Below are 26,890 nucleotides of genomic sequence, written 5' to 3'. Positions count from 1 at the left end.
TGTGAGATAGTGAGGCCCGGGGGTCCAGAGCTGCCAAACCAGACCCCACAAAGGCCCTGGGTCAACCTTACATTGCCGTTCCCATATTCCCAGTCCCATATTCCCCGTCCTGTTCCCGTATTCCCAATCCTACTACTGGTCCCGCATTTCCATTTCTGTATTCCCTGTCTCACTCCCATATTCCCATTCCCACTCTCACTCCTGTATTCCTGTTCCCAATCCTGATACCATCTTCCTAATCCCCGTCCCATATTGTCTCTCTGGTTCCTGTTTCCATATTCCCTGTCCCATTCCAATATTCTCGTCCCAGTCCCATTCCAGGTCCCTTTCCCATTTTCTCAATCACATCGCAGTCCCTGTGCCCATTCCTGTCCCTGTCCCCATTGCTGGTTGCAGTCCCAATATCCTGGTCCTTGTTCTGGTCCCTGTCCCTATCTCCTATTTCCATTCTCATTCCTGGTTCTATTCCCAGTCCCTGTCCCCATTCCCGGTCCTGGTTCCATGTTACTGTCCCTGTACCCATTTCTGGTCCCAGTCTCGTATTCCCGGTCCCAGCCCCCATTCCCTGTCCCCATTCCTGGCCCTGTCCCGTACTCCCGGTGCTATTCCCAGTGCCATTCCTGAGGGCCGCCTCTCGCGTGGGGCCCTGAGGGCTGCACAGCTCGGGCTGGCTGTGCCACACGAACCGTTCAGCCCTGCTGCTGTCCTTGGCCAGCTGCAGAGAGCACAAGGCTTTGGGCATTTCTCAGAGGCCCCCAGCTGGCCGGAGCAGCCCCTCCTGCCAGCAGCCGCTGTGCCTCAGAGCCCTCCCTCATGCTGGGGCCATGGGCCTGGAGGAGGCTCCTGTTCTTGAGCCAGGAGCGAGGCTGCAGCTCCCGCCTTTGGGCCCTGGGCCGCAGCAGCCCAGGGGAGGCCCAGCTGCAGAGCTCACAGCCCCTGCTGGGTTTCACTTGGACACTTTGGAGCACGAATCCCCAGCCCACATTCTCTCTGCGGTTGCTGTTTCCGTGTTCCACGTGCCATTCCCATATTCTCATTCCAGGTCCTTGTCTCCATTTGCGGACCCTGTCCCCATCTCTGGTCCCCTTCCCGGTCCCTATCCCCTTCCCCGGTCCCATTCCCGGCCCCCATTCTCGGCCTCTATCCCCATTCCCGGTGCCATTGCTGGTCCCTGTCCGCATTCCCGTTCCCCATTCCCAGTCTCTGTCCCTAGTCCCTGTCCCCTTCCCCGGTCCCATTCTTGGTCCCTATCTTCATTCTTGGTCCCATTCCCGCTCCTTGTTCCCATTCCCCCTCCCTGTCCCCTCTCACCGGACGCCGCCACCATCGCTCCGGCCCCCCCGGGCCTCACGTGACTGAGCAAACCCCGCGCTGCTCCCACCCACCAATCCCAGCCCGCGATCACCTTTCTATTTGCATCACCACGCCCTTCAGTTTGGCCCTGCCCACCGCCGGCTGCAGCCGCCTCCGGGCGCTGTTTGCTCCCAGTTCCATCCCAGTGCTCCCAGTAAGAGCGGGACTGGCAGGGAGAGCGCTCCCAATTCCTTCCCGCTGCTCTCAGGATCCGTACCCGGTGCTCCCCGTATCACTCCCAGTGCCGCGCGAGGCGCGGTTGTTTCGGAACGCGCCCGGGGCAGAGCGCGGCTGCTTTTGGGGGTCAGCACTGCCCGGGCCGGGCCGGGAGCGACAGAAAAGCGGGTGGAAGAGGGACAGAGGAGGAAGAGGAGGAGCGGAAGGAACGGGAGCAGCAGAACCACGTTGGTTTCCTCGCCGCCTTCCCCCGCCGCTCAGGCCGAAGCTCCCCCGGCTCCTGCTGCATCGCCCCCTCCAGGAGCCGCAGGTGAGCGGGATAGGGCAGCTCGCCCCGGATCCATCGGGGGGGTCTCCGGGAGGGTTTTTTCGAGGGGCAGGGGATGTTTGGACCTTGCTGGACCCCAAACCCGAGCCGGAAATGCCCCTGGAAGAAAGTTGGGGGGTCCCACGTGGCGATAGCCCGGTACCGGCGGGCACGGGGGCGTTCTCGGGCTGGGGGAACCCCGGGAGAGCCGGGGGGGAACGCGGGAGCCCCGGAGCGGGGAGAGCGCAGAGGGGCGATCCCGGAGCCGGGGGACAAACCGGCTGCCTGGAGGGGTGGGGGAGGCTGGGGGGATGAGCGGGCTCCGGGCCCCCCGAGGCTGAAAGGGGCGCTGACTTCTCCAGCTGCACTTGGGCAGCGGGACCATCAAACCCAACTCAGTAAGCCTTGTTTTCCCCCCAAACCAGGATTTCCCATTCCAAAACCTCGGCCGATGGACGAGGAGGTGGCTGCGAGGAAGAGGAAGATGGCCGGGGAGCCCCAGGCAGGTGAGGAGGAAGTCAGTGCCCCTTTCCCCCTCTCTCCTGCTCCATCTCCCAGCCCAGCACGGCCCCCGGCTGCAGGACAACCCTGCTGCCAAAGCTGTCCTGCTGGGGACGCACTGGGGGCATCTCCTTGCCCTTCCCTGTGGCACGGAGGCAAATCCCATCCTCTCCTTGTCCTTCCTCCCCCAGACCAGGAGCTGAGCATGGAGAGCAGGGAGGACAAATCCCCACGGCAGAACCTTGTGGAAGAGGCTGTTTTGAGTGGCTCCACAGCACAGGAACCCAATGGGGACGGAAAGCCCTGGAGATCCCTCACAAGGCGGGGCTTCAAACGCAGATCACAGGGATCTGAGGAGGAAAGACCCACCCTGGGCCTGGGAGGCGGCCGGAGCTTGGAGCTGGGGGTTGATGAGCAGCTTCAGGATGGGGAGAAGCCCCACAAGTGCTCAGAATGTGGGAAAATCTTCAGGTGGAGATCCTCCCTGATCCGCCACATGAGAATCCACACCGGGGAACGGCCCTACGAGTGTGGGCAGTGTGGGAAGAGCTTCAACACCAGCTCCTACCTGATTGTTCATCAGAGAATGCACAGCGGAGAGAGGCCCTACCAGTGTTCCCACTGTAGGAAGAGCTTCATGCTGAGCTCTCACCTGATTGTGCACCAGCGCATCCACACCGGAGAGAGGCCCTATGAGTGTGGGCAGTGTGGAAATAGCTTCAGCAGGAGCTCCCACCTTATTTCCCACCAGAGGACTCACACTGGGGAGAGGCCCTATGAGTGTGATGAATGCAAGAAGAGGTTTCAGACCAGCTCCCTTCTCCTCGTGCACCAGCGCTCACACACAGAGGAGAGGCCATTCCGCTGCCCCGACTGTGGGAGGGGCTTCAGGGTCAAGTCCAACCTCGTCAAGCACCGTCGCATCCACACTGGGGAGAGGCCCTACGACTGTCCCCAGTGTGGGAAGAGCTTCTCCAGGAGCTGCCAACTGATTGTCCACCAGAGGAGCCACACGGGGGAAAAACCATATGAGTGTGGGCACTGTGGGAAGAACTTCAGTGAGAGCTCAACCCTGATTGTCCACCTGAGGAGTCACACTGGGGAGAGGCCCTACGAGTGTGGGCAGTGCGGGAAGAGCTTCAGCACAAGCTCCAGCCTGATTGTGCACCAGAGGAGCCACACCGGGGAGAGGCCCTACGAGTGTGATCAATGCAAGAAGAGATTTCAGACAACCTCCTCTCTCCTCCTGCACCAGCACATTCACACTGATGAGAAACCCTTCCGCTGCCCTGACTGTGGGAAGGGCTTCAAGCAGAACGCTGCTCTCATCAGCCACCGGCGCATCCACACTGGGGAGAGGCCCTACAAATGTGCACAGTGTGGGAAGAGCTTCTCCCAGAGCTCTACCTTGACCAGACACCAACGGAGCCAGCACTAAGGTCAGCCCTGGGAGTGCCACAAGTGCAGGAAGAGCTTCCTGCGCTGCTCCAGCTCCATCCCCCACGGGAGGATCTGTGCTGGATGATCCCCAGTGAGCCCGGGAGGGCAGAGCCCTGGTGATCCTTGGTGCCGGTGATCCGTGTTGGGAAGACACCTGCCTGGGAGGGGCTCCACATCCTCCTGGCTTCTTGTGGCCTGGATTTTCTTTTCATTTCTCTTTGTCCTTTCCAAACACACAAAACCAGGGTAAAAGAAAGATGTTGAACTAAGACAAGGTTGGAGACATTAGGGGGATCTTCCGGGGATGTGAGGGATGCTGGTTTCAAGGGAGTTGAGCATTCTTGGGAGGAATTTGGGGGTTGCTCAGGGCTTTGGGCACCCAAGGCCAAGTGGCTCTGGCTGCACTGGGAGACCCTGGCAGAGGTTCCAAGGCAGCTGATCAAGGACCCCCTGCCCTGGAACTGTCCCCATGTCCTGGTTCCTGGTGTCCCCTGTTCCGGATCCCCCGCTCCCTGCTGTGATTTCCCTTGCCCCACACTGGTTCCCATTTGTGTTTGCCGTGATTGACATTTAGTGAGGAGGGAAGAAGTCACCTGTAGAAATTATTTTTTCTGAAAAGAACTGATGAGAGCTTCTCTTTGCATAGTAAAACTAATTGCTGCCTAGCTGTGAAAACAGGCCTGCTTTTAAGCCAATTAAAGCTAGATTCCCTTCTGTGACATTCACACAGCGGGCCATTGCTGAGCCCCACCTGCAGTTGCTGGGCTGTGCTGGCTCCGGTGCTGGATTTTTGGCAGCTTGGTGAAGATTCTACCACTGTTGAACTTCATCCTCAACCACCAGGCAGGGGAGTGAAAGCCATCAGTCCCTGGTGTGCTGCTGCTGTGTTCCAGCCTGGCTACCCACATCCAAGCCTCCCCTCCAGCACGGCCAGGCTGGCCCACGTCTCAGCTGAATTTCACCAGAAACTGCTGAGCAGAGGGAGGGGAAGCCATCGGCCCGTGGCGTGCTGCTGTTCTAGGCCAGGCCCTCCTGAGATCCTGACACAGCCCCCTCAGGGCAGCCTGAAATAATGCACTACGACTGCTCCAACCACTGCCGGGCAGGAATCATAGAACCAACAGCAACAATGATGCAATGCCTGGGTAACATCAACTCCTTCACTGCACAAATGAAACTTACAGACCTTCAATCCTCTCTCAAGGGAGAGAAAAAGACAGATAGACATATAGAAGACAACAGAAAGACACCAAAGGCAGTAAAAAAGGATTCAAGTCCCAGATAGAGAAAAAATGAAGAAATGCATTAGTCTTAGGCTGAAATCCTCCCATAAGGCTATAGAGAAGAATGCAATTGATACATCAGACTCTTTTTCCCTGTAACTCATTAAAATGCTTTCGAAGGATATAGTGTTTTAATTACCATCATGAACAGAGGCACCAATGCTAAAGTGAACAGCTGTTAAAGGAGCTGCAATCCTGATGAGAAGCTTGAACAGAGAGAGACAAAAGTAATGAAGCCCCTTTGCTCCCAGGAAAGAAGAAAACCTCTGTTCTCAGAGATGAAGATGATTTCAGAGATACATAAAAAGAACCTTTGTTTTTTAACAGTTCATCCTTAAAAATGGCACCCCAATAAGTTAACATAGCCCAAAACCACAGCTGTGGGAAGGCTGCAAAAGATGAGAAGGACTTCACGAATGCAAATTCCCAAGCGGCTGCTATTCGTTTAGATTGAAGCCACAAGAACACTGTTTCTTGTAGAGAAATCTCCATAGCCAAGGCAAGGAAGACTCCTCTGCCTAAGAAAATTGATGAAAGATTATTTTAGGAGAAGTAAACTGACTGATAATAACAAATTCATCTCTGGACATCGTCCGTGGGAAAGATAAAAAGTTGTGGGGAGAGGAGAAGAAGTGTTTTAAAAGTTTTATGCTCTATTTTTTCTTTTAGTTCTATTACTAAAGTTTTCATTATACCCTGTTAAAGTTTTAACCCTACTTTACCTTTCTTCTAATTCTGTCTTGCAACAAGAAATAAGTAAATAATTCTAGAGAGTACATGAGCATTTAGCCAACACTGAGCCCACAACACCATGTCACCACACTGCCGGTCCCGTCCCAGATCCCACTCCCTGTCTCATTTCCTGTCCCTGTCCCATATTCCCAGTCCCATATTCCCTGTCCTGTTTCTGTTCCCATATTTCCGGTCCCGCTGCTATTTCCTGCATTTTTTATTTCTATATTCCCTATCCCGTTCCCATATTCCCATTCCCAGTTCTGTTCTCGTATTCTCATTTCCCATCCTGGTCCTATCTTCCTAATTCCCATCTCATATTCTTTCTCTGTTTGCTGTTTCCATATTCCCTGTCCTGTTCCGATAGTCTGAATTATGATCCTCTTCCCGGTCTCTCTCCTGTATTCCCAGTCCCTGTCCCCATTCCCAGTCCTGGTTCCATATTACTGTCCCTGTACCCATTTCTGATCCCATTCCTGGTCCCAGCCCAGTATTTCCAGTCCCTGTCCCCATTCTCCAGTCCCATTCCCTATCACTGTCCACATTCCCACTCTGTCTCCATTCCCAGTCCCATTCCCTGTCCCTGTCCCCATTCCTGGCCCTGTCCCGTACTCCCGGTGCTATTCCCAGTGCCATTGCTGAGGGCAGCCTCTCGCGTGGGGCCCTGAGGGCTGCACAGCTCGGGCTGGCTGTGCCACACGAACCGTTCAGCCCTGCTGCTGTCCTTGGCCAGCTGCAGAGAGCACAAGGCTTTGGGCATTTCTCAGAGGCCCCCAGCTGGCCGGAGCAGCCCCTCCTGCCAGCAGCCGCTGTGCCTCAGAGCCCTCCCTCATGCTGGGGCCATGCAGGGGCCATGGGCCTGGAGGAGGCTCCTGTTCTTGAGCCAGGAGCGAGGCTGCAGCTCCCGCCTTTGGGCCCTGGGCCGCAGCAGCCCAGGGGAGGCCCAGCTGCAGAGCTCACAGCCCCTGCTGGGTTTCACTTGGACACTTTGGAGCACGAATCCCCAGCCCACATTCTCTCTGCGGTTGCTGTTTCCATGTTCCCTGTCCCGTTCCCATATTCTCATTCCAGGTCCTTGTCTCCATTTGCGAACCACGTCCCCATCTCTGGTCCCCTTCCCGTTCCCTATCCCCTTCCCCGGTCCCATTCCCGGCCCCCATTCTCGGCCTCTATCACCATTCCCGGTGCCATTGCTGGTCCCTGTCCGCATCCCGCTCCCTGTCCCCTCTCACAGGACGCCGCCGCCATCGCTCCGGCTCGCCCCGGCCCTCACGTAACCGAGAAAACCCCGCGCTGGTCCCACCCACCAATGCTCCCACCCACCAATCCCAGCCCGCGATCACCTTTCTATTTGCATCACCACGCCCTTCAGTTTGGCCCTGCCCACCGCCGGCTGCAGCCGCCTCCGGGCGCTGTTTGCTCCCAGTTCCATCCCAGTGCTCCCAGTAAGAGCGGGACTGGCAGGGAGAGCGCTCCCAATTCCTTCCCGCTGCTCTCAGGATCCGTACCCGGTGCTCCCCGTATCACTCCCAGTGCCGCGCGAGGCGCGGTTGTTTCGGAACGCGCCCGGGGCAGAGCGCGGCTGCTTTTGGGGGTCGGCACTGCCCGGGCCGGGTTGGGAGCGAAAGAAAAGAGGGAGGAAGAGGAGGGACAGAGGAGGAAGAGGATCAGCAGAGAGAAGAGGAGTAGCAGAACCACGTTGGTTTCCCCGCCGCCTTCCCCCGCCGCTCAGGCCGAAGCTCCCCCGGCTCCTGCTGCATCGCCGCCTCCAGGAGCCGCAGGTGAGCGGGATCGGGCAGCTCGCCCCGGATCCATCGGGGGGGTCTCCGGGAGGGTTTTTTCGAGGGGCAGGGGACGTTTGGACCTTGCTGGACCCCAAACCCGAGCCGGAAATGCCCCTGGAAGAAAGTTGGGGGGGTCCCACGTGGCGATAGCCCGGTACCGGCGGGCACGGGGGCGTTCTCGGGCTGGGGGAACCCCGGGAGAGCCGGGGGGAACGCGGGAGCCCCGGAGCGGGGAGAGCGCAGAGGGGCGATCCCGGAGCCGGGGGACAAACCGGCTGCCTGGAGGGGTGGGGGAGGCTGGGGGGATGAGCGGGCTCCGGGCCCCCCGAGGCTGAAAGGGGCGCTGACTTCTCCAGCTGCACTTGGGCAGCGGGACCATCAAACCCAACTCAGTAAGCCTTGTTTTCCCCCAAACCAGGATTTCCCATTCCAAAACCTCGGCCGATGGACGAGGAGGTGGCTGCGAGGAAGAGGAAGATGGCCGGGGAGCCCCAGGCAGGTGAGGAGGAAGTCAGTGCCCCTTTCCCCCTCTCTCCTGCTCCATCTCCCAGCCCAGCACGGCCCCCGGCTGCAGGACAACCCTGCTGCCAAAGCTGTCCTGCTGGGGACGCACTGGGGGCATCTCCTTGCCCTTCCCTGTGGCACGGAGGCAAATCCCATCCTCTCCTTGTCCTTCCTCCCCCAGACCAGGCGCTGAGCATGGAGACCAGGGAGAACAAATCCCCACAGCAGAACCTCGTGGAAGAGGCTGTTTTGTGCAGCTCCATGGCACAGGAATCCAATGGGGAGGAAAAGTCCTGGAGATCCCTCACGAGGAGGGGCTGCAAATGCCACAGGGATCCAAGGAGGAAAGACCCACCCTGGGCCTGGGAGGCGTCCAGAGCTCAGAGCTGGGAGCCCATGAGCAGCTTCAGGATGGGGAGAAGCCCCACAAGTGCTCAGAATTTGGGAAGAGCTCCCTGAGATCCTGCCTAATCTCCACATGAGAATCCACACTGGGGAACAGCCCTACGAGTGTGATAAATGTAGGAAGAGGTTTCAGATGAGTTCCTGTCTCGTCAGGCATCAGCGGAGTCACACAGATGAGAGGCCCTTCTGCTGCCCCCATTGTGCAAAGGGCTTCAGGAACAACTCCGGCCTCGTCACCCACCTGCGCATCCACAGCGGGGAGAGGCCCTATGAGTGTCCTGAGTGTGGAAAGAGCTTCACCCAGAGCTCCACCCTGACTGCCCACCTGAGGACTCACATGGGGGAACGACCCTACGAGTGTGCAGAGTGTGGGAAGAGCTTCAGGACAAGCTCTGAACTCACCATCCACCAGAGAAACCACACCAGGGAACGGCCTTTTGAATGTGGGAACATCTACCAGAGGAGGAGCCACCTGACCCAGCACATGGAAGTCCACACTGGGCTGGAACAGCCCTTCGAGTTTGGGGGGTGTGGGAAGAGCTTCATGTCAAAGTCCCAGCTGATCTGCCACCAGAGGAGCCACACCGGGGAGAGGCCCTACGAGTGTGATAAATGCAAGAAGAGGTTTCCAATCAGCTCCTTTCTCCTTCTACACCAGCACATTCACACAGATAAGAGGCCCTTCCACTGCCCTGACTGCAGGAAGGGCTTCAAGCAGAACGCCACCCTCATCCAGCACCGGCACATCCACACCGGGGAGAGGCCCTAGGAGTGTTCTGAGTGTGGCACGAGCTTCTCCCAGAGCTCTACCTTGACCAGACACCAACAGAGCCAGCACTAAAGTCAGCCCTGGGAGTGCCCCGAGTGCAGGAAGAGCTTTGTGCCCGTGACACCCTTTGTCCTCTGATTTTAGGTCCTTTCCCCCCACTTTGAGACGTTTCCCCTGTTTTGGATCCTTTCCCCCTCTTCTGTGTCCCTTCTCCCTATTTTGTGTCTTTTCCTCCCTATTTTGGATTCTTTCTCTGTCATTTGGGTCCTTTCCCTGTTTTGGGTCATTTCCCCCCTATTTAGGGTCTGTTCCCCTCTATTTTGCATCCTTTCCCTGTTTTCTATCCTTCCCCCCACTTTTGGGCGTCCTCCCCTTTGGCAAATTTTTGGGTGCATCCCGCCCTTCAACCCCCTTCCCACCCCTTAACCCCCTTCACCCCCCACTCCCATCCCCATAGGTGTGTCCCCAGCTGCCTCCCCACACTACATGGACTTGGTGCTCACCATCCTGGATGCCATTGAGTCCCCAGCCCAGGACTGTGGATCTCCTTTTCCAGGAGATACAGAAATGGCCTGGCTTCCAGGGGACACCAGTGGCACTGGGGCTTGGGGTTGGTGGCCTGGTGGGGTTGCTGGGAGGGGGTTTGGGGTCATCTTGGCACTGACCATGGGTCATGTCCACTCTGCAGTGAGGAGTGGCCCTGGCTGGGGAGCCTGGCATGGATGGGGGCAGGAGAGGTTGGACCCTGGTCCAGATGGACACCAGAGCCATGAATCCCACTCTGGATGGACCCTGGTCCAGATGGACACCAGAGCCATGGATCCCAGCAGGACGCTGGTCTGGACAGCCTCCCCCAGCCTGGCCAGCCCCCAGCCCAGATTGCCACCAACCTGGCCACACCCTGGCCCATCCCACTGTCCCACCAGCCCATCCCAGTAGCCCCCAACCCCAAATCCCCCAAAATAAACCCAATTCCAGAACATCAGCTCCCCATGGTCCCTGCAGAGCGAGGGGGAAACTGAGGCAAGGGCTGGGGAGGTGACTTTGTGGTGACAGGAGGGGACTTTGGGACCCACCCTGGAGACCCCAAAATGAGCACCCACCCCCCAGATTGTTAGCACAGCATCCCAGTCTCCCCAGCTGTCACATCATGGGGACTCCAGGAGCCACTGTGACCCTGCAGTCCCTTTGAGGGGTGACCCATGGTGTTCCCCCGGTGTCACCAGTGTGTCCCCAGTGGGAGCAGTGGCATCACCTCCTGGGGCAGAGGTGAAGGAGAAGGAGGAAGTAAGGGTGGGGGGAGGGTGCAGAGTCGCACAGCATCCTCGGGGGGGTGGAAGTGGTGAGGGAGACCCCAAAAATGTTGTTGTCCCTCCCCCCTCACTGTAGGATGTGGGCCACCCCCTGTTTTGGGCACTGGTGACAAATTGGTGGGTGGCGGTGACAAAAAGCACAGGTGCCACCTCGGGGATGGCACAGAGAGGGGGTCCTGCGGTGCCACCAAGCCCCCCACGCTGAGGGAGTGACAAAGGGGGGTCGGCAGGGGGGAGGGGAAGCGTGGCAGGGGTGGCACGGAAATGTCCCCGGTTCACCTGTGCCCCGGATGTGGGGGTGGCGTGTTGGATCGGAGGAAGAAATTCGGCACACAATATGCGTGATCAGCAAGTCTCAAACTATTGCTAGTTCACACATATTTATATTGGTGTTAATGAAGCTTATACATACTGCAAAGCTGAGCTCTTTTTTGTTTAATTACTTATCGGTCAACCACGCCTACTTCTATATTCTTATGGTTATTTTGTTACTGCTTCTACATTCTTGTGGTTATTCTGCTGAAACTATTCTCATATTTTTGGCAAAAGATCCTCTCCTCTATCCCGTTGTTGCACCAAGGGCACAATTTCCTTGTCAGTGATTGGACGCTGACTGCTGAATCCTAGACTTGCCTCCCTCTACCTTAACCAACGCTATTATGTCGAGGTGACCTTTCTCAGCTAGCCAACTCTCCACAGGTGGCGGAGCTCCGGTCACCCTGTCTCCCTGGCAGCCTGTCACCGTGTCCCCGACCGGGAGGGGACTGTGAGAGGCTGGTGCATGAAACAAACAGGGCAGGAGGCTTTTTCTCCTTTTAATGCCTTTATTAAACGTGATCAGCTCAAGATTGTGAAGCTAGACAGGTCTGCAGTCTCCGTCGCCTCTCCCAGGGGGACTTAGAGAAGGAGGATATGCGCAGCTTTGATAATGACCGCTACAGCTTCTCTCTCCGGGTCTCGGTTTGAGAGGGTTTTTGCTCAGGGTGAGGGGCAATGAAGGTTTTCAGCATCTCTGCAGGCTCAGCACTCTGTTCCTCACGTCCAGACATCACTCCAGTTTCCTAACTCTATATTGGCTCGTTGTTTTGGGGGTCTTTTCAGTAAGTTTGGAGTAGTAGCTTCTCATGGCATGCTGGTCCTAAAGTTATTTTGCATGGCCCCCTCCTACGTCTCGTCCCTTCTCCTCACTGTCTCGGGAGAAGAGCCATTAACTTAGCCCTAGACAGGGCCTTTACTGATACAAAAAAGAACCATTAACGACAACGACTTGTAATTATTATAACAAACAGGTAGCACTTTAGCAGCAACACTGGTCTGACTGGTTTTTGTAACCTTTTTCTCACAAAAAAAAATTGGCAGATTTTTTGTTTATAACAGTGCATGTGGGGTACCAGCTGTCGGTTTTTCTGGGTCTGGATTGAAGGCACTTGAGACGGTAGTTTATGTTCAGACTCAAGTGTTTATTATTTCTTATCAGTAAAACAGTGTCATTACTGTGAGTTTGGCAGCTTTTCATTAGAAGGCACAAAATAGCCAACAATCTCTTGTTACAAGGTCTTTTAAGACTAAACTGTCCAATTAAGAACTGATACCTAGATTATTTTCCCTTTTAAACCCAATAACTGATCCCAAAGAGCCTGCAATGCAGACTTTTCTGCCCAATTACAAAATGCCACCCAAACCCATGAAGAAGAAGAAGCATGAAGCAGAAACCCAGGACGACACCCTGTGCCCTCCATCTTGCTTCCATCCATAGCATACTAAAAATCCCAGAACCTAAATTTCTCACCAAGTGATACACCTACACTACTCTCTGTAATCTATTTCACACTTTTGTGGATTCTAGTCTATCTTCAAGTCTAGGAAACTCTTCATGACTGAGGGTCAAAGTCAGTGCTCCCCTGGGGGTCAGGGCACCCCAGAGCAGACAGAGAAATATTCCTGGTGCCCTGGGCTTCCACAGGTGTGGGCACCCAGTGGGGACCCCCTCTACTGGAATAATATCAATAAAGCTGGACAGGACGTGCCTGAGCTTGTCTGGCCCTTGGTGCTGAACCAAATAGAAGCAACTGTGGTGTTTTCACCCCAGAGACACTTTTGGCTGGCTGGGTGTGTGGTGTTCTCACCCCAGAGACACTTTTGGCTGGCTGGGTGTGTGGTGTTCTCACCCCAGAGACACTTTTGCCTGGCTGGGTGTGTGGTGTTTCACCCCAGAGACACTTTTGCCTGGCTGGGTATGTGGTGTTTCACCCCAGAGACACTTTTGCCTGGCTGGGTATGTGGTGTTTCACCCCAGAGACACTTTTGCCTGGCTGGGTGTGTGGTGTTTCACCCCACAGACACTTTTGGCTGGCTGGATGCTGCAGCTGGGCACATGGAGACAAGTCCAGGCCTGCAGGAGCTCTGGTGGTGGTGGGATGGAGCTTCCCCCCGTAACAGGGGCTGCTCCTCAGGTTTCCCTCTGCCAGAGAAGCTTTCAGGTGATGGTGAAGGAAAGGAGTCGGTTCTGATGGAGGGTTTGGATCCAGAGCTTTATTCTGGCCCACAGGCCTCTGAATCCAGCAACAGCTCCAACAGAACTCCCTAAACTGTGTGGCTGCTGTTCCTTTTAACCCCGGGGAGAGGGGGAAGGAAGGGATAGGAATCCCACCAACCAGGTACAGGAGGGGAGGTCCTGTGAAAAATGCCAATCACTTGTTTTTAAAATTTTAAAAGTTTAATAGTAATAAAATGGTTATAAAAATAGTAATACAATTAGAGTAATAATAATTTGGACAAGTTGAATTAGGAGAATATGAGACAACAAACACAAAGAGTTATGGACGTCTGGGTACCTTTTTCTGGGCAGCACGAGCTAACCCTTAAAAACAATAGTCTGTTGCATATTCATCCACTTCATACATGATGCATAAATTCCATTCAAATACAGGATTCTGTCTGGTCATCGTCGACTTCTTCCTCCAAATCCTAACAGCGCCTTCGAGGCGGGAAGAAGTTAGTTTCTTCTGATAAGAGGGCAATAAATTCTTTTTCTCTGAAAGATTTAGGTGCCCTGTGGCTGCTATCTTGCTGCGATTCCTTTCTTTAAAAAAAGTATCCTACATAGCATTGTTTCTATTTTAACAATTTTTATAACCTAAAACTATATTTAACACAGTACTTAAGAGAATTAATACAGCATTACTTTCTAACACAACACATATAATATTAATTTTAATATTTGCGAAAAGCCAATCATAAAATACGCATTTTTCACAGTCTCAAGGGGCAAAGGACACCTGGATGGCCCAATGCCCACCCCCCCCCCCCCAAGGGGTAGAGGGCATCCTTTGAATCTGCCAATCACTGGAGGCCCTTATGGAATTCCAGGATTGACAGACAGCACTCGGAAGGGGAAAGGAGAGGTGACTGACAGACCTGGCAGGGAATTATCAGGGCAGGGACCCGAGGTTCTGAGGTAAACCCTGAAATCACAACGCAACACTGAGGGGCTCGTGGTGTCCTTGTCCTCCATCTCTGTGCTCGGGATGATCTCAGGGTGTTCTCCAGGCTGGGAATGGCCAAAGCAGCTGCAGGATTTTGGGCATGGACTCTGCAGGAAGTTTTGTGTCTCTGTTTTGGTGCCATGTCTGGTATTTCGGGTCCTTGGCACGTGCCAATTTCCCAGAGTCGGTGATGGGAAAAGCTGGGTTTAGGTGGGAAAAGTTGGGTTTAGGTGGGAAGAGACTGGTCTAGGTGGGAAGAGAAGGGTTTAGGTGGGAAAAACCGGGTTTAGGTGGGAAGAGCCGGGGTTTGGGTGTTGCTTTCGGACAGTGGGTGAAACACTGGGAATTCAACTGCTGACAGGGGTTCTGCAGCTTCCACAGAAATTCCCCTTTGTGCTGCCCTGTAACAGCGTGCGGCTACAATGATGAGATCTTGTCCAGGGAGGCCACAGCCCACGGCAGGAGAAACAGACAAGACAAGTTTCTTTGTTGTTTAGCATGGGAGTCCATTTTATTTCCCCCCCCACCCTGTGCTGGGGGAATGGGGGGCAGAGGCAGAGGTCCGGGAGCCCGAGCAGAGCCCCAGAGAGCCAAGAGCAGAGAGAAAAAAGAGCGAAGCAGACCCACAGTGTGGGGGTTTTATCAGGTGTCCCATGGGAGGAGCCTTAATACCAGATTACAGCCTACTCAGAACAGGAAAGAAAGCTCCACACTGCCCTTGTTGAATCCATGTCTTGGCTTGAAAAGATAGGTGTCTGCTAATGGAAAATGTAAACTTCTTTCCTCTGAATTATTATGATTTTGAAATTAAGAGGCTCTCAGGTAAAGATATGGGAAAAGGAATAACAGTTCTTCCCTAGGAAAATTAAAAATATAAATGCAATAGTACAAACAGAAAAAAACCCACTGACAGAGTCAGAATCCAACCTGGCACCCTGTTGGTCAGGATGTTGGTAGCAGTCTGATTAAATGGTGGCTGCGGTCCTTCTGGAGTGACAGGTGTGGTTCTGTTGAGCAATGATCCCATTGAAGGCTGTAGTTTTCCTCTGAAGATCCAGTGGTACTGTAGATGGGCCCGGTCTTCCTCTAAGAATCCAGTAGAGAAAAAAGCTGCTTCTCTGGGAATCCAGTGGGAAAAGGCTGGCTGTGGACTTCCAAATCTCTGATTAATCCAGGTAGGAATGCTTGGCTCCTCCCTCTGGGCAGAGCTTCTCACAATGGAATGATGTAATTTTTATCAGTCATGCAGTGGGATTCAATGGTTCATTAACAGAAGAGATCTCCCTGGAGGGAGGATTGGTTGTGGAAGAAATAAAGAAAACTGCCCAATTAACGGACAGTAACTGCCGCACCTCTAAGTGACAGGAATAGAATACACACACCCATTTCCAACCTAAGACATTTTCCACCCCTTATTCTATTACTATCTGCATCACAATGAAATCTTACACACAGCTGTCACTTAACACTAGGTTTTTGTACATAATGTAGTACATAATGGGCTTCTCCATCTTTGAGCATTACCCACCAATTGTAACCAGTAGGACAAAACCAATCCCACGGATGGGTTTGTCTTTGCCTGAGGTGGGATGAATCCAGTCTTTCCTAAAATACCTTTCATGTGTACAACAGGGACTTTATCTCCATCCACTGTGTGCAAGGGTTCAGACTGGGCAGGACCAGCTAAATTGATGGACCCTCGGGTGTTGACCATCCAGATGACTTTTGCTAAGTTCATTTCCCGGTTCCTGAAGGTTCCCCTGCCAAGTAGGGGAAGTCTTCAGGGAAGTCTTAAGTAGTCCATTGCACCGTTCAACTTTCCCAGCAGCTGGTGCATGATAAGGGATATGATCTATCCATTCCATACCGTGTTCTCTGGCCCAGGTGTTGATAAGGCCATTCTTGAAATGGCTCCCATTGTCCGAGTGGATTCTCTCAGGGGTGCCATGTCTCCACAGGACTTGCTTTTCCAGGCTCAGGATGGTGTTCCGGGCAGTGGTGTGAGGCACAGGGAAGTCTTCAGCCTTCCAGTGGTGGCTTCTACCTGTTGTTGGTTGGGGGTTATGTATAAATTGCGAATGGGATAGGATTGTTAGGAACATGTTTTGAGTTGTCTTATTTTTTAGTATTAGTTTTATTATATGGTCATGCTAATGGGAAGATCTATTAATTTACATCTTAGGTAGTAGACTAAGAACTTAATGTTATAATTTACTTTAAAAGTTTTTTGACTAATTACACAAAGCAAATGTATATTGACAGTAGTTCTATCTAACTACTATAAGTATATGTATTTTTGGTTAAAATAATGTTTGTTTATTTTGAATACAATACTTGTTTGTAAGTTTTAAAATACAATGTATAGAGCTTTATTATTAAGCTTAGAACTTCTTAATATTTTGTTAGATTTTTTCCATAGCTTAGGGAGTTATTTTAGATAAGTGTTAATACACAGACTATTGTTTTATTTGTCTTTATTTTTCTATTTTTTACATATTTTTTTATTAATCTTATGGTGACTGTTTAGCTTTAATTATAGTTTTGATGGTTTTGAGATTTGTTTTTTGTAGCTTTTAAAAAACTTTGATTTTATGGATTTTTACAATTCTCTTTTTCGGTTTACTTAAAAAGAAACTTCTGTAATTGTGTTGTGTATTAACTAGTTTGTGTTTTGTAGTTTTACTATAATATATTTGTTTATTACTTACCTAAATTATTTTTTGTTTTTATTAAGTATTGTTTTTTATTTACTATTTTTGTAAGATTTTGAGAACTCTTTGTGAATTTTTTTTCTTTTGTATGATAAAAACTTTTTTGATAGTTTTGTTTATTATTTGTTGCACACACTGAAGTATGTAAGGTATTACTACTAATGTGACTATTAAAATACTTAACACATATAGACATTTTATGAAGCTTGTTTAGTAATGGTGTAAATTTCTATTTTTGTATAAATTTTTGTATAAATTTTTGTATAAATTTCTATTTTTTTATAAATTTCTATTCTATTTTCTATTGTGGAAGTTTTTTGGTCTAAATGTTTTAATTCAATACAGGATTGTTTGTATTGTTAATTTTATTAGGCTTACAATTAAATTGCTTTTTGATTAAAGGTAAATTTTTTATTGGTATACTGATTAGACAGGTTGAGAAAGGTTTTTTTTTGGTTCTGAATTAGACAAAAATGGTATTTGAGTTTGTTGTTTTGGTTAAGGTTACTTAAACATTTGTTTTTCGTTGTTTTATAGGTAAATTTGTATTATAAGAAGTAATTAAAACTAACTAACACTAGTATATTATTTGATTTTGGTGGGGGTTTTTTTGAGCTAATTTTTGGCAAAAAATCTTTCTATATATATTAATTTTAAAACTTTGTTTTTGACTTTAAAATAAGATTTTACTTCTGAAAGTCTAATAGAGGGGATTTATAACACGACAAAATGAAAATTACTCTTTTGCCAAAAATTAGCTTTATGAAACTAATATTTGACACATTTTTAAATAGCATAAAATTAGAGTTTGTAAGTTTTACTGATGAATAAGGAACGTTAGGTGTGGCTTGTGATCTTTTTGTTTGGTTCACATTTGTGTACTTGTTTTTATGGTTTTGGACTTGTTAACATGTTTTGGGGTGTGATATGGTTTGATGGTTTTGGTTGGAACTCAATTTTTGTACTTGTAGAGACAGAAGTATACCTTTTGCTTTAAGTGATTAATTGGAAAGGACTTTTAATTTGTTTGGCTTTAGGGTTTTTAATTAAAACAGGGGGATTTTTATTTTTTAGATTTGCTTGTGTGTTATTTGAAAAATATTTAAAAATTGGTGGATTGGGTTTTGCAGCAGAGTTGTTTAAAAAATTAAAAACATATAAATCTTTGTTTAACTTTATTTGTAGTGTGACGTTACTTCCCTCTTCTCTTGATTAAGAATGTGTTTTAATGTTTGATGTGGCTTTTTAATAATTGTTTGACTTATGGGAGAGTGAGGAATACTAAAGATATGATGAACACCCTATTTTTTTTTAAATGTGGTTAATTTTTGAGATATATATGTGGGACTATTGTTGGTTTTTACTTTTTGGGGTAAACTTAATGATGCAAAAGTTTGTAAAAAATGGTGATAGGTATGATTACTTGTTTCACTTGTGTGAAGAGAAGTAATAATTCTACTAGAGAATGTGTTTACTGAAACATGAATATTTTAAAATTTATTAAAGGAATGGTATTTAGTGATATTTGTTTGCTATAACTGCAGGTTTTGTAAGCTTTGAGGGTTGATGGCTCTTGTAGAAACAGGAGGCTGTATAAGTTGACAGGTAAGTACTGACGATAGCTTTAGCTTGACTTTTGGAAATTTGAAACATTCGTACAAGTGCTTGTGCATTTTGGTGAAAAAAGGCATGACTTAGTTTTGCTTGTTTAAAAATGCTTGGTAAAGTGTTTGAAATAACTATTGTTAGTTTGTTTGCTCTAGCATTTTTTTTCTACTAAAAATCTAGGGAGCAAAGAATGAGCCTTAATGTGAGAAACAAAATATGGATTAGTTCTATATTGTAAAGTTGTATAAATGTATGAAAGCTAATGATATAAAGTGTTATTACTAACATTTTTAAAACAGATCTTTTTAATCTTTTAACCACATTAGCAACATAAGTAGAATTTGTGATTAAATTAAAAGGTTGTGGAAAGACCTGAAAAGTTTGAACTATAGTAGTAGGGTCAACAATTTGAGGAGATCTTTTTACTATTTGAATATCTGTCTCATAAGCATTAGTTTTTTGGTTTAACTAAGTTACAACTGATTTGTGACTTTTGCTAGATTTATTAGTGAAGAGAGTTCTTGTGTTTAAAGGTTCTTTACTTTACATAGGTTTCTCTCCAAAGCTTAATTTTGTTTGTAATAATTTGTGAGTTGGGTAATGAATAGAACAAACATGTGGGAAGTTCAACAATGTGTACTGCAAATCATTAGAATTTTGTATTGCTTAATTAAGATAATTTTTTAAAAATGGTAAATAGATAACTGTACATTTTTGACTTGTTAAACTTAATAATTTTGTTTTGGCTTTAATTACAATTTGTGTTATCATCTTTAAAACCCTAAAAATAGTCTTTGGAAACTTGTAGGGAAGAAAAACCTCTTATCAACAAAGGATTTTTCTTAGAAGGGTTTTACTGAAAAATGAGACTATAAAGTTGTATTTTTTTCTCTTAAAATTGTAAAAACTAAAGGCTTTTTTGGAGTATAGTAATGCGTTTGTTGCCTTTGGAGAGCTTTTATGACTGTTAAGGGCTGTACGAGCATTAGGTGTTAGAATTTTAGGAGAGTTGATGTTGCAGTTTCTTAATAAATTGAAAAGTGGATTTAGCTCATCGTTTGTAATTTTTAAAATATGTTTGATTCAATTGATTTTTCTTAGAAGTTGTAAATTTTGTAGGTTGTTGACACTGGTTTGGAGCTGTATTTTTTGTGGTGTAATTGTTTTTTTAGTTATCTTCTATTTTAGATTCTTTTAGGGTGGAATTTTTGGATTTTGGTAATAGAAATTTGATGTTTAGTATTTTGGATTTTAGTAACAACACTAGCATGGGTTTGTTTTATTTTTGTTTGTGTTGGCGCTGTGATGAGCAAATTATCTATGTAGTGTAGAATCATGGATCTTGGATACTTTTGTTGGACTGGAGACAAAGTTTGTGTAACAAAATATTGATAAATTATAGGTAAATTCTTCATTCTTTGGGGCAATGATTTTTAGTGATATCTCTGTATGGGTTCTCTTTGATTGATGGTGGGAACTGAAAAAGTAAATTTTGGAGTATTATTAGGATGAAGTGGGATGTGGAAAAAACAGTCTTTTAAATTAACAATAATGAGAGGCTAGTGTTTTGGGATTCTTGATAAAGAAGGAAGTTTAGGTTGAAGAGCTCTTATGTCTTTAATCATTTTATTGATCTTCTTCAGGTCATGAAGTAACTTCTAGGAGTCTGATGTCTTTTTATAGGTGATGAATATTGGTGAATTTTAGGGACTATTCATGGGGGTGATGTGATTTTGCTGTAATTGTTCTTTTATTAATCTTTTAAGGATTTTTTAAAAGGTTATTGATCAATTGATATAGGATGATTCCTTTTCTAGTTTAGTTTTAAAGTGGTAGGTTTTGACGTGGTTTTTATCACAGGCCTACTTCTAGTTTTGCTCCCTATTGGGACAGGATGTCTCTCTTCTAGAAGGTGAGAGGATTCTGAACAACAAAAGGACGCACTGTTGCTGCCTTTCTTTTAGGACTTGTAATGTTAATTATGGATGTACTTTGTAAACACACAGTAGTACCTCTAATCTTTGTGAGGGAATTTGCAGGAGCTACTAGATCTTAATCTGGGCTAAAACATGTGAGAAACTACAGTGATATTTGCATTAGTATTTGGTATGCTTGTAATGTAAATTGTTCTACTATGATGAGTTAGGTTGTAAGTCAATTTTGTTTGGTTGTGTAAACATTGAACTTAAAAGAGTTTAGGATTTGAGGTACTAAATGGCACAGACATAATTAAATTCTTTGGAAAGTTGTTTTGCTTGGGTGTATTCATGGATAAAAGAAATGTAATAGCTATAGGTGTTTTTGGTGGAATTACTATAGGAATATTAAATGTAAGAGCAAAAATTACTAGCTCTTTGTTACAATTTACTGAAACAACAGCGGGAAGGATTGAAAGTCTAAGAATTGTGTTGTTGGTTTTGCTTAGAATCAAAAAATCTTGGTTTTGTTGGAAAAAAAATTGATGATTTCAGTAGGAATACTTTTATAACAAAAATTATTTAAAAGATGTATTAATTTTGAGGAGGCTAATTTGAACTTTGTACTTGAAGGTATTGAGTTGGGACGATTTGAGGAATGGTTGATCAAGGGATAAATAACTGAGGTACTAATACTATTTGATGACTAATGACTATTTGATGACTAAATGACTAATGCTAATACTATACTAATAGTATTTGATTGGGTAATTGACTGTAAGGAAGTACCACTACTTGTGTCGAGGAGCAGTGGTAATCTGGGCTCTTTTTTGAGTTTAATGACAAAGATTTTCTATCAATGTTAAATTGAGAGTGATAGTGCTTAGCAAGATGCTTCTCTTTCTGACATCGAGGGCAAATAGAAAGTTGTTTAGGTTGGACTGTTTTTGTAGGGCAATCTTTTTTAATGTGTCTTGGTTTACTACAAGCAAAACAAGCTTTTTTATTAGAGTCTAACTCTACAGTACTAACAGATTTTTTTTTAATTTTTGTTTGTGCTTTTAGGGCCTTCTGAAATTTTTTTCTTTGTTGTCCTAAATTTTCTCTTAAAATTTTTTCTAAATTATTTCCTAATGTTCTTAACTTTTTTTTGAGATTCTACAATCTGCTTTCTAAAAGCATTGATTTGCCCATTAGCAAGATGTTGTAGAGATGGGAGTTAACTGTAAGCTGTTATCATCTGTGTAACAGTTGGAGGCTGATCAGGTAAAGTTAAAATAATTTTTCTACATTCTTTATTAGCATTTACAAAAGCAAGGTTTTGAATAATATAGGAATGAGCTCGTTCATCTGGACATTGTCTTTTGACTGCTTGGGTTAATCTATCTAGGAAAGAACCAAAGGATTTTATTTTACCTTGTCTGATAGTAGTATAAGTATTTACGTGGGTACTAGTTGGTTTAACTGAAAATAAAGCTTTTCTAGCAGCATCTTTAATATCTGTTAGTATAGGTCAAGGCAATTCTACTGCCTGATTTTCTGGTTTATGGAAAGATGGATCACTTGTTAGTTGGGTAATATCTATATTCTTAAAAGGAGTATTTTGCTATCTTTTAACTATTTTATTGTGACATTGGTCACAGGGGTCTTCAGGTGAGGGAAGAGACGAGAATGTTAACTCCATGTTCAGAAGGCTTGATTTATTATTTTATGATATATATATTACATTATAACTAACTAAACAGAAATAGAAGGAAAGGTTTCCTCTCAGAAGGTTAGCTAAGAACAGAACAGAAAGATAACAAAAGCCAGCTGTCTCAGACTCTGTCCGACATAGCTCGGCCTTGATTGGCCATTAATTATAAACATCCAAGATGGGCCAATCAAAAATCCGCCTGATGCATTCCACAGCAGCAGATAACCATTGTTTACATTTTGTTGCTGTAGCTTCTCAGCTTCTCAGCAGGAAAAAATCCTAAGAAAGGATTTTCACAAAAGATGTCTGCTACAATTTATTAAGAAGTTTTTTCTATTGTAATTTTTATAAAAGATATTGTGAATTGGTTAAGATCAGGGAAGCTGGAATTTTGACAATTAGTAGGGACTAAGTCATAAATATTAAATATACATTTCAACACTTTATTAAAATAAGGAGAAGAGAACTTTCTTTTAAAGCTTGATGGAGTTCTTTTATATTATCGTGAGAAAGAGTTTCATACTGTGGATTTACATCATTACGACCATATCTTATAGGTAAGGTTAGTAGCTTGTTTTTTGAATTTAAATATTTTTTAAAATTTTGATTAATATTAGACTGATTAGGTAGTTGTAATGGAAGGTTTACTTATGATTTAGATTGTGTTTTGTTTTTCCCTCTCATCGCTCTTGTGTCTAATACAGAAGAACAGGTAGCGTTGTTTCAGCTATTAGCTGTCCTAGGAACCTTGCTAAGAAGCTTTAAGTTCTTCTTGGCAGAAGTGTTTCTGCAGCAACAAACTTTTTTGGGAGTCTTGTTAGGAAGGGTTGGGGAAGAGAGCTCTAGGTTTTTAGCAGAAGTGTTGCTTGAACAACACGCTTCTTTGGGAGCCTTGTTAGGAAGGGTAGAGGAGGAGAGCTCTACATCCTTAATAACCTCCCCCCCCACCACTGGAGACAGTGGCTGAGGAATGTGTTGTATTGGTTACAGGAAGAAAGCTAGAGCTTGATAAATCACATCTCAATTCACTAAACTGGATTTTATTAGAATCATAAAAATTGGGCTGCTTTTGAGCTGTAGATCCCGAATTTGTATTTGTGATACTTTCAATGGATTGTTACAGGTTCTACACTGTATCTCTGCCCGTGGGATACAGCTGGAAAACACTTTGCCCTAAGCTGCGATCTCGACCTGTTGTTTTCCTCCCTAGCAGAGAATGAGACAGGCTTCAAGGCTTCTAAATGATCTGTGTCTCCACAGAAACTTTCTTGAGCTTTCTTCGTCTGTCCCTCTGGGTAGAGCTATCTTGGTCTTGCTCAGCTCTTGGTTGCCACCTGCCGCTTTTGTCTTCTCCCTTACCTGCTCTTCTGCAGGCAGAGCTAAATCTAAAGCCCCCTTACTACTTGTAACTGGAGGTTAGGGAATTAAAAGTGGCAAAAACTTTGGAAGAGTCTTGGGGGAGGAATCTATGCGAAAAGAATTCTTAGAACTGCAAAGCAATCTGCTCTCTTGAGACTGATTTGAGGGGGTGACTTCTTGGGAAGAAGAAACTGTGGCAGGGGTGACTTTCACAGCTCCTCAGGTAGGTAGAATGGATTTGGAGTTTTTTTATGGTAGATCCCCCCTGTACAACTTCAGAACGAGATCTGCTGGCAACTTGTTTGGAAGAGGAACGGGGTACAGAAACAATAGCTCTTGTTTTGTAAACTTCCTCCAAACTCTCATCTCACGGACTTGTTTGACTCTTAACGTCCCTAGAACACAACCCCTGACCCCCCAAATTCTCAGAACACAACAAAAATCTCAAATAATTTCTTGGGAAATCTGGGGGTGGATGATTCTGTGGAGGACTGGGAGGATGTTTAGTTGTAGCATCAGTGATGTAGGGAGTTTTGTAAGAAACAGAGGACATGACTGAAGTTGGAAGCTGATCTGTTTCTCCCTTCTTGGAGATTGGGGTGTTGTCTACACTGCTTGGAGAAACTCTGGACACACTAGGAGAAGGGAAGGAACCCCAAACAAAACTTGAGATCCCCCCAGAAGAGGATGAAGGCTTAGCACTACTCCAAATTAATGTCTCGGAACTAGGTGTTTTGTTTTAGTGTTTGAGAAAGTTTCTATTACGATCATTCTGTTTAAAATTAAAGTTCTGGAGAACATTCTCTCCATTAAAGTTCTGGAGAAAGGCATTAGTTTAACCAAAGTATCTTCCTTTTTGAGAGAGACAAGATTATACATTTTCTAGTTTATCTGGTCCTAAAAATGAAAGGAAAAAGTAGACTTCAAGTCTATATTTTGAGTATTTTCTTTCACCTAGATTAATACGTTTTTCAGTTCATGTTTTGAGATGACTGAATGTCTTTTATCTTGTAAAATTGTTTTCAGCTGGTAAAATAAAGGTCCTACTCTGTTTTAGATGAATGATTTCCCAGTAACGTTGCTACTTACTACTGACAAGGATATCAGCTACAGACGACGAAGGGGATGATTTTTCCTCTTATTAACAACTTGGGTCTCTGGCGACTGCACTGTCTACGATCTTCTTTTTTATTCTTCTAGTCTAACAAAGTTCCTCACAGAGGAGCAGCATTTATTGCCCATCAGGGGTGTATGTACAAATCACAAACGGGATGGGACTGCTATGGAACGTCCCTTGAACTGTTTTATTTTCCAGCATCAATCTCGTTGCATGGTTATGACAATGGGAAGATGCCAGCAGCTCAAATCCCAAGCAGCAGACCAAGAACTTAATGTTACAACTTACTTTAAAACTTTTTTGACCAATCGCACAAAGCAAAAGAAGACAGTAGTTCTATCCAACCACTATAAGCACATGTACCTTTGGTTAAAACAATGCTTGCTTATTTCGAATGCAATACCTACTTGTAAGCCTTAAAACACAATGCATAGAGCCCCATTATTAAGCTTAAACTTCCTAATATCTTGCTAGATAAACTTTTCTGTAGCTTACAAAGTTATACTAGACAAGCGTTAATACACAGACCATTGTTCTTTTTGTCCTTGCTTTTCTAGTTTTTAAATAATTTTTCTGCTGACCTATCTTATGGCTGCTGCTTAGCTCTAATCACAGTTCATCTGTCTCTGAAGCCTGCCTTTTGCAGCTTTCCCAAAACCGTCTGATTTTGTACATTCCCACACAGCCGAGAGCCCCAAATGCCTCTCAGAGAGCTGTGAATTCAAAGGCCTTTCTGCAGACACTGATGGCATCTTGCCTGTATTTGAACTCTTGGCAAGATGCCTTTGCCTCTTGCTTGCTGGAAGCTGCTCTGCTCCAGGGCTGGCAGCCAGCTGGGCTGTGCGGGCAGCGTGGAGAGTCCTTGCCGAGCACTTGGCGGGTCATGGTGTGTCCAGGGCTGTGTTAGACACTGGTGTGTTAGACAGGCGGGGGCACCTTGGCTGGGGAGGGAATGGCCCCGGGGCACGTGGCAGCGTGTCCCTTTGTGACACGGTGCAGCGGGGTCACCGTGGGAACGGAAGGGACAGCGTGTCAGAGCAGCCCTTTGTGACAGGCGCTGACATAGGCTCTGCCGTTGCCGCGGCCACGCCACAGTGCTGGGTGCATGCGACGGGACAGGACGGGACAGAGCGGTGCTGTGAGGCGCCCCCGCACAGCTGGCTCGTTCCTCACTGACCCGGAGCTTTTCCCAGGCGTTCCTCCTGCGGCTGGCCTCACGGCCAGACCTCGGGACTCGCTGACTCGGAGCTTTTGCAAGGCATCTCCCATCCCTGTGGCCGGTGCCCTCGTGGCCAGGCCGTGGCACTTGGCGAGCTCCATCGTTCACCAGGAGTCTCCTGTCATTGTGGCAGGAGCCCTGGAGTGCAGGACTTGCTGTCCTGTAGCCTTGCTGAGGCTCCTCTGTTGCAGGTGCCTGCAAGGCACCAGTGCAGCACTCGCTGACTCGGAGCCTTGCTGAGGCATCTGTCTGGAAGGTGCCCTTGAGGTCAGAGAGCGGGATGGCGGGCAGTCTGCTCAGCCTGTTCAAGGGGCTTTGGGGCAAGAAAAGCAAAGGCCCTGCAGCTGGCCCAGCGCAGCAGCCTGCAGAGCCGGAGCACTTACAGCCGCTGCAGGATGGTGAGTGGCGGAGCTGGGCCGCAGGGCCGGTGCCTGCGGCCAGCCTGTCCCCATCCCATCCCATCCCATCCCATCCCATCCCATCCCATCCCATCCCATCCCAGCCCATCCCATCCCAGCCCATCCCATCCCTGTGGCCATTCCCATGGATGGGACGGGACAGGGGCTGGGGCTGTTCTCCTGATGGCCGTACTCCGTCCCCTGGGCACGCGGGGGGTTGTCCCTGCCTGGGGAGCGCAGGGCTGGCCTGTGTTCTCTGGCCTCTCTGGCGGCCCCTCAGCTCTGGCTGTGCTGGCTCTTTGGCAGATGCAGCCAAGGAGCGGACGCAAGGGCAGGAGCCCAGGCGTGGCCGCTTCCGCAGAGCAGCGCAGGTACCTGCGGCCATCCCCACCTGGGCCGGGCCTGCCGGCACTGCTCGGCAGGGCCCCACGCTTGGAGCAGACCATGGAAGGTCCCTCTCTTGCCGCCCTTCCTTCTGCTGCAGACACTGCGGAGGTTGCTGCAGCATCGGCGCACAAAGAGCGGTGGCCCCGCACCCGAGGGCACGGCCGAGCCCGACTCCAGGCCCGGCCAGCTGCGGGCAGAGGCTGCTGCCAGCACAGCGTCCTCTGACCTGGCCGCCAGCTCAGACTGGGAAACTGATGAGGCTTGCGAGGAGGCTGACATGGCCCTAATGGAGGGCATGGCCACCAGCAGCACCATCACTCAGGCCATCGCAGAGACTGAGGCCATGCCCACGCTGCCTGTGAGTCCTGGACCCAGTCTGGAGTTTTTGCAGAAGGGTTTTTATTCTGCGCAGCAGCCTGGGGCCAG

At 47.8% G+C, this 26,890-nt stretch overlaps 2 protein-coding genes across 2 annotated transcripts in view; one reads left to right on the top strand and one right to left on the bottom strand.

The window, feature by feature from the left end:
• Positions 1 to 26,890, bottom strand: part of LOC129133504 (uncharacterized) — a 148,063-nt gene that overhangs the window by 24,866 nt on the left and 96,307 nt on the right. The gene's annotated exons all lie outside the window — the stretch shown is intronic.
• Positions 1,451 to 16,279, top strand: LOC129133490 (uncharacterized). Its single transcript, XM_077192295.1, is given in 4 exon segments — positions 1,451 to 1,840; positions 2,263 to 2,343; positions 2,530 to 3,769; positions 8,565 to 16,279. Coding segments are annotated over 3 exon segments (2,058 nt in total). The 5' UTR covers positions 1,451 to 1,840; positions 2,263 to 2,288; the 3' UTR covers positions 9,328 to 16,279.

Source organism: Agelaius phoeniceus, chromosome 32 (genome assembly GCF_051311805.1).
Source record: "Agelaius phoeniceus isolate bAgePho1 chromosome 32, bAgePho1.hap1, whole genome shotgun sequence".
Taxonomy (NCBI): domain Eukaryota; kingdom Metazoa; phylum Chordata; class Aves; order Passeriformes; family Icteridae; genus Agelaius; species Agelaius phoeniceus.
The sequence above is the reverse complement of the archived record's forward strand: the minus strand, read 5'-3'. Positions and strand labels throughout refer to the sequence as shown.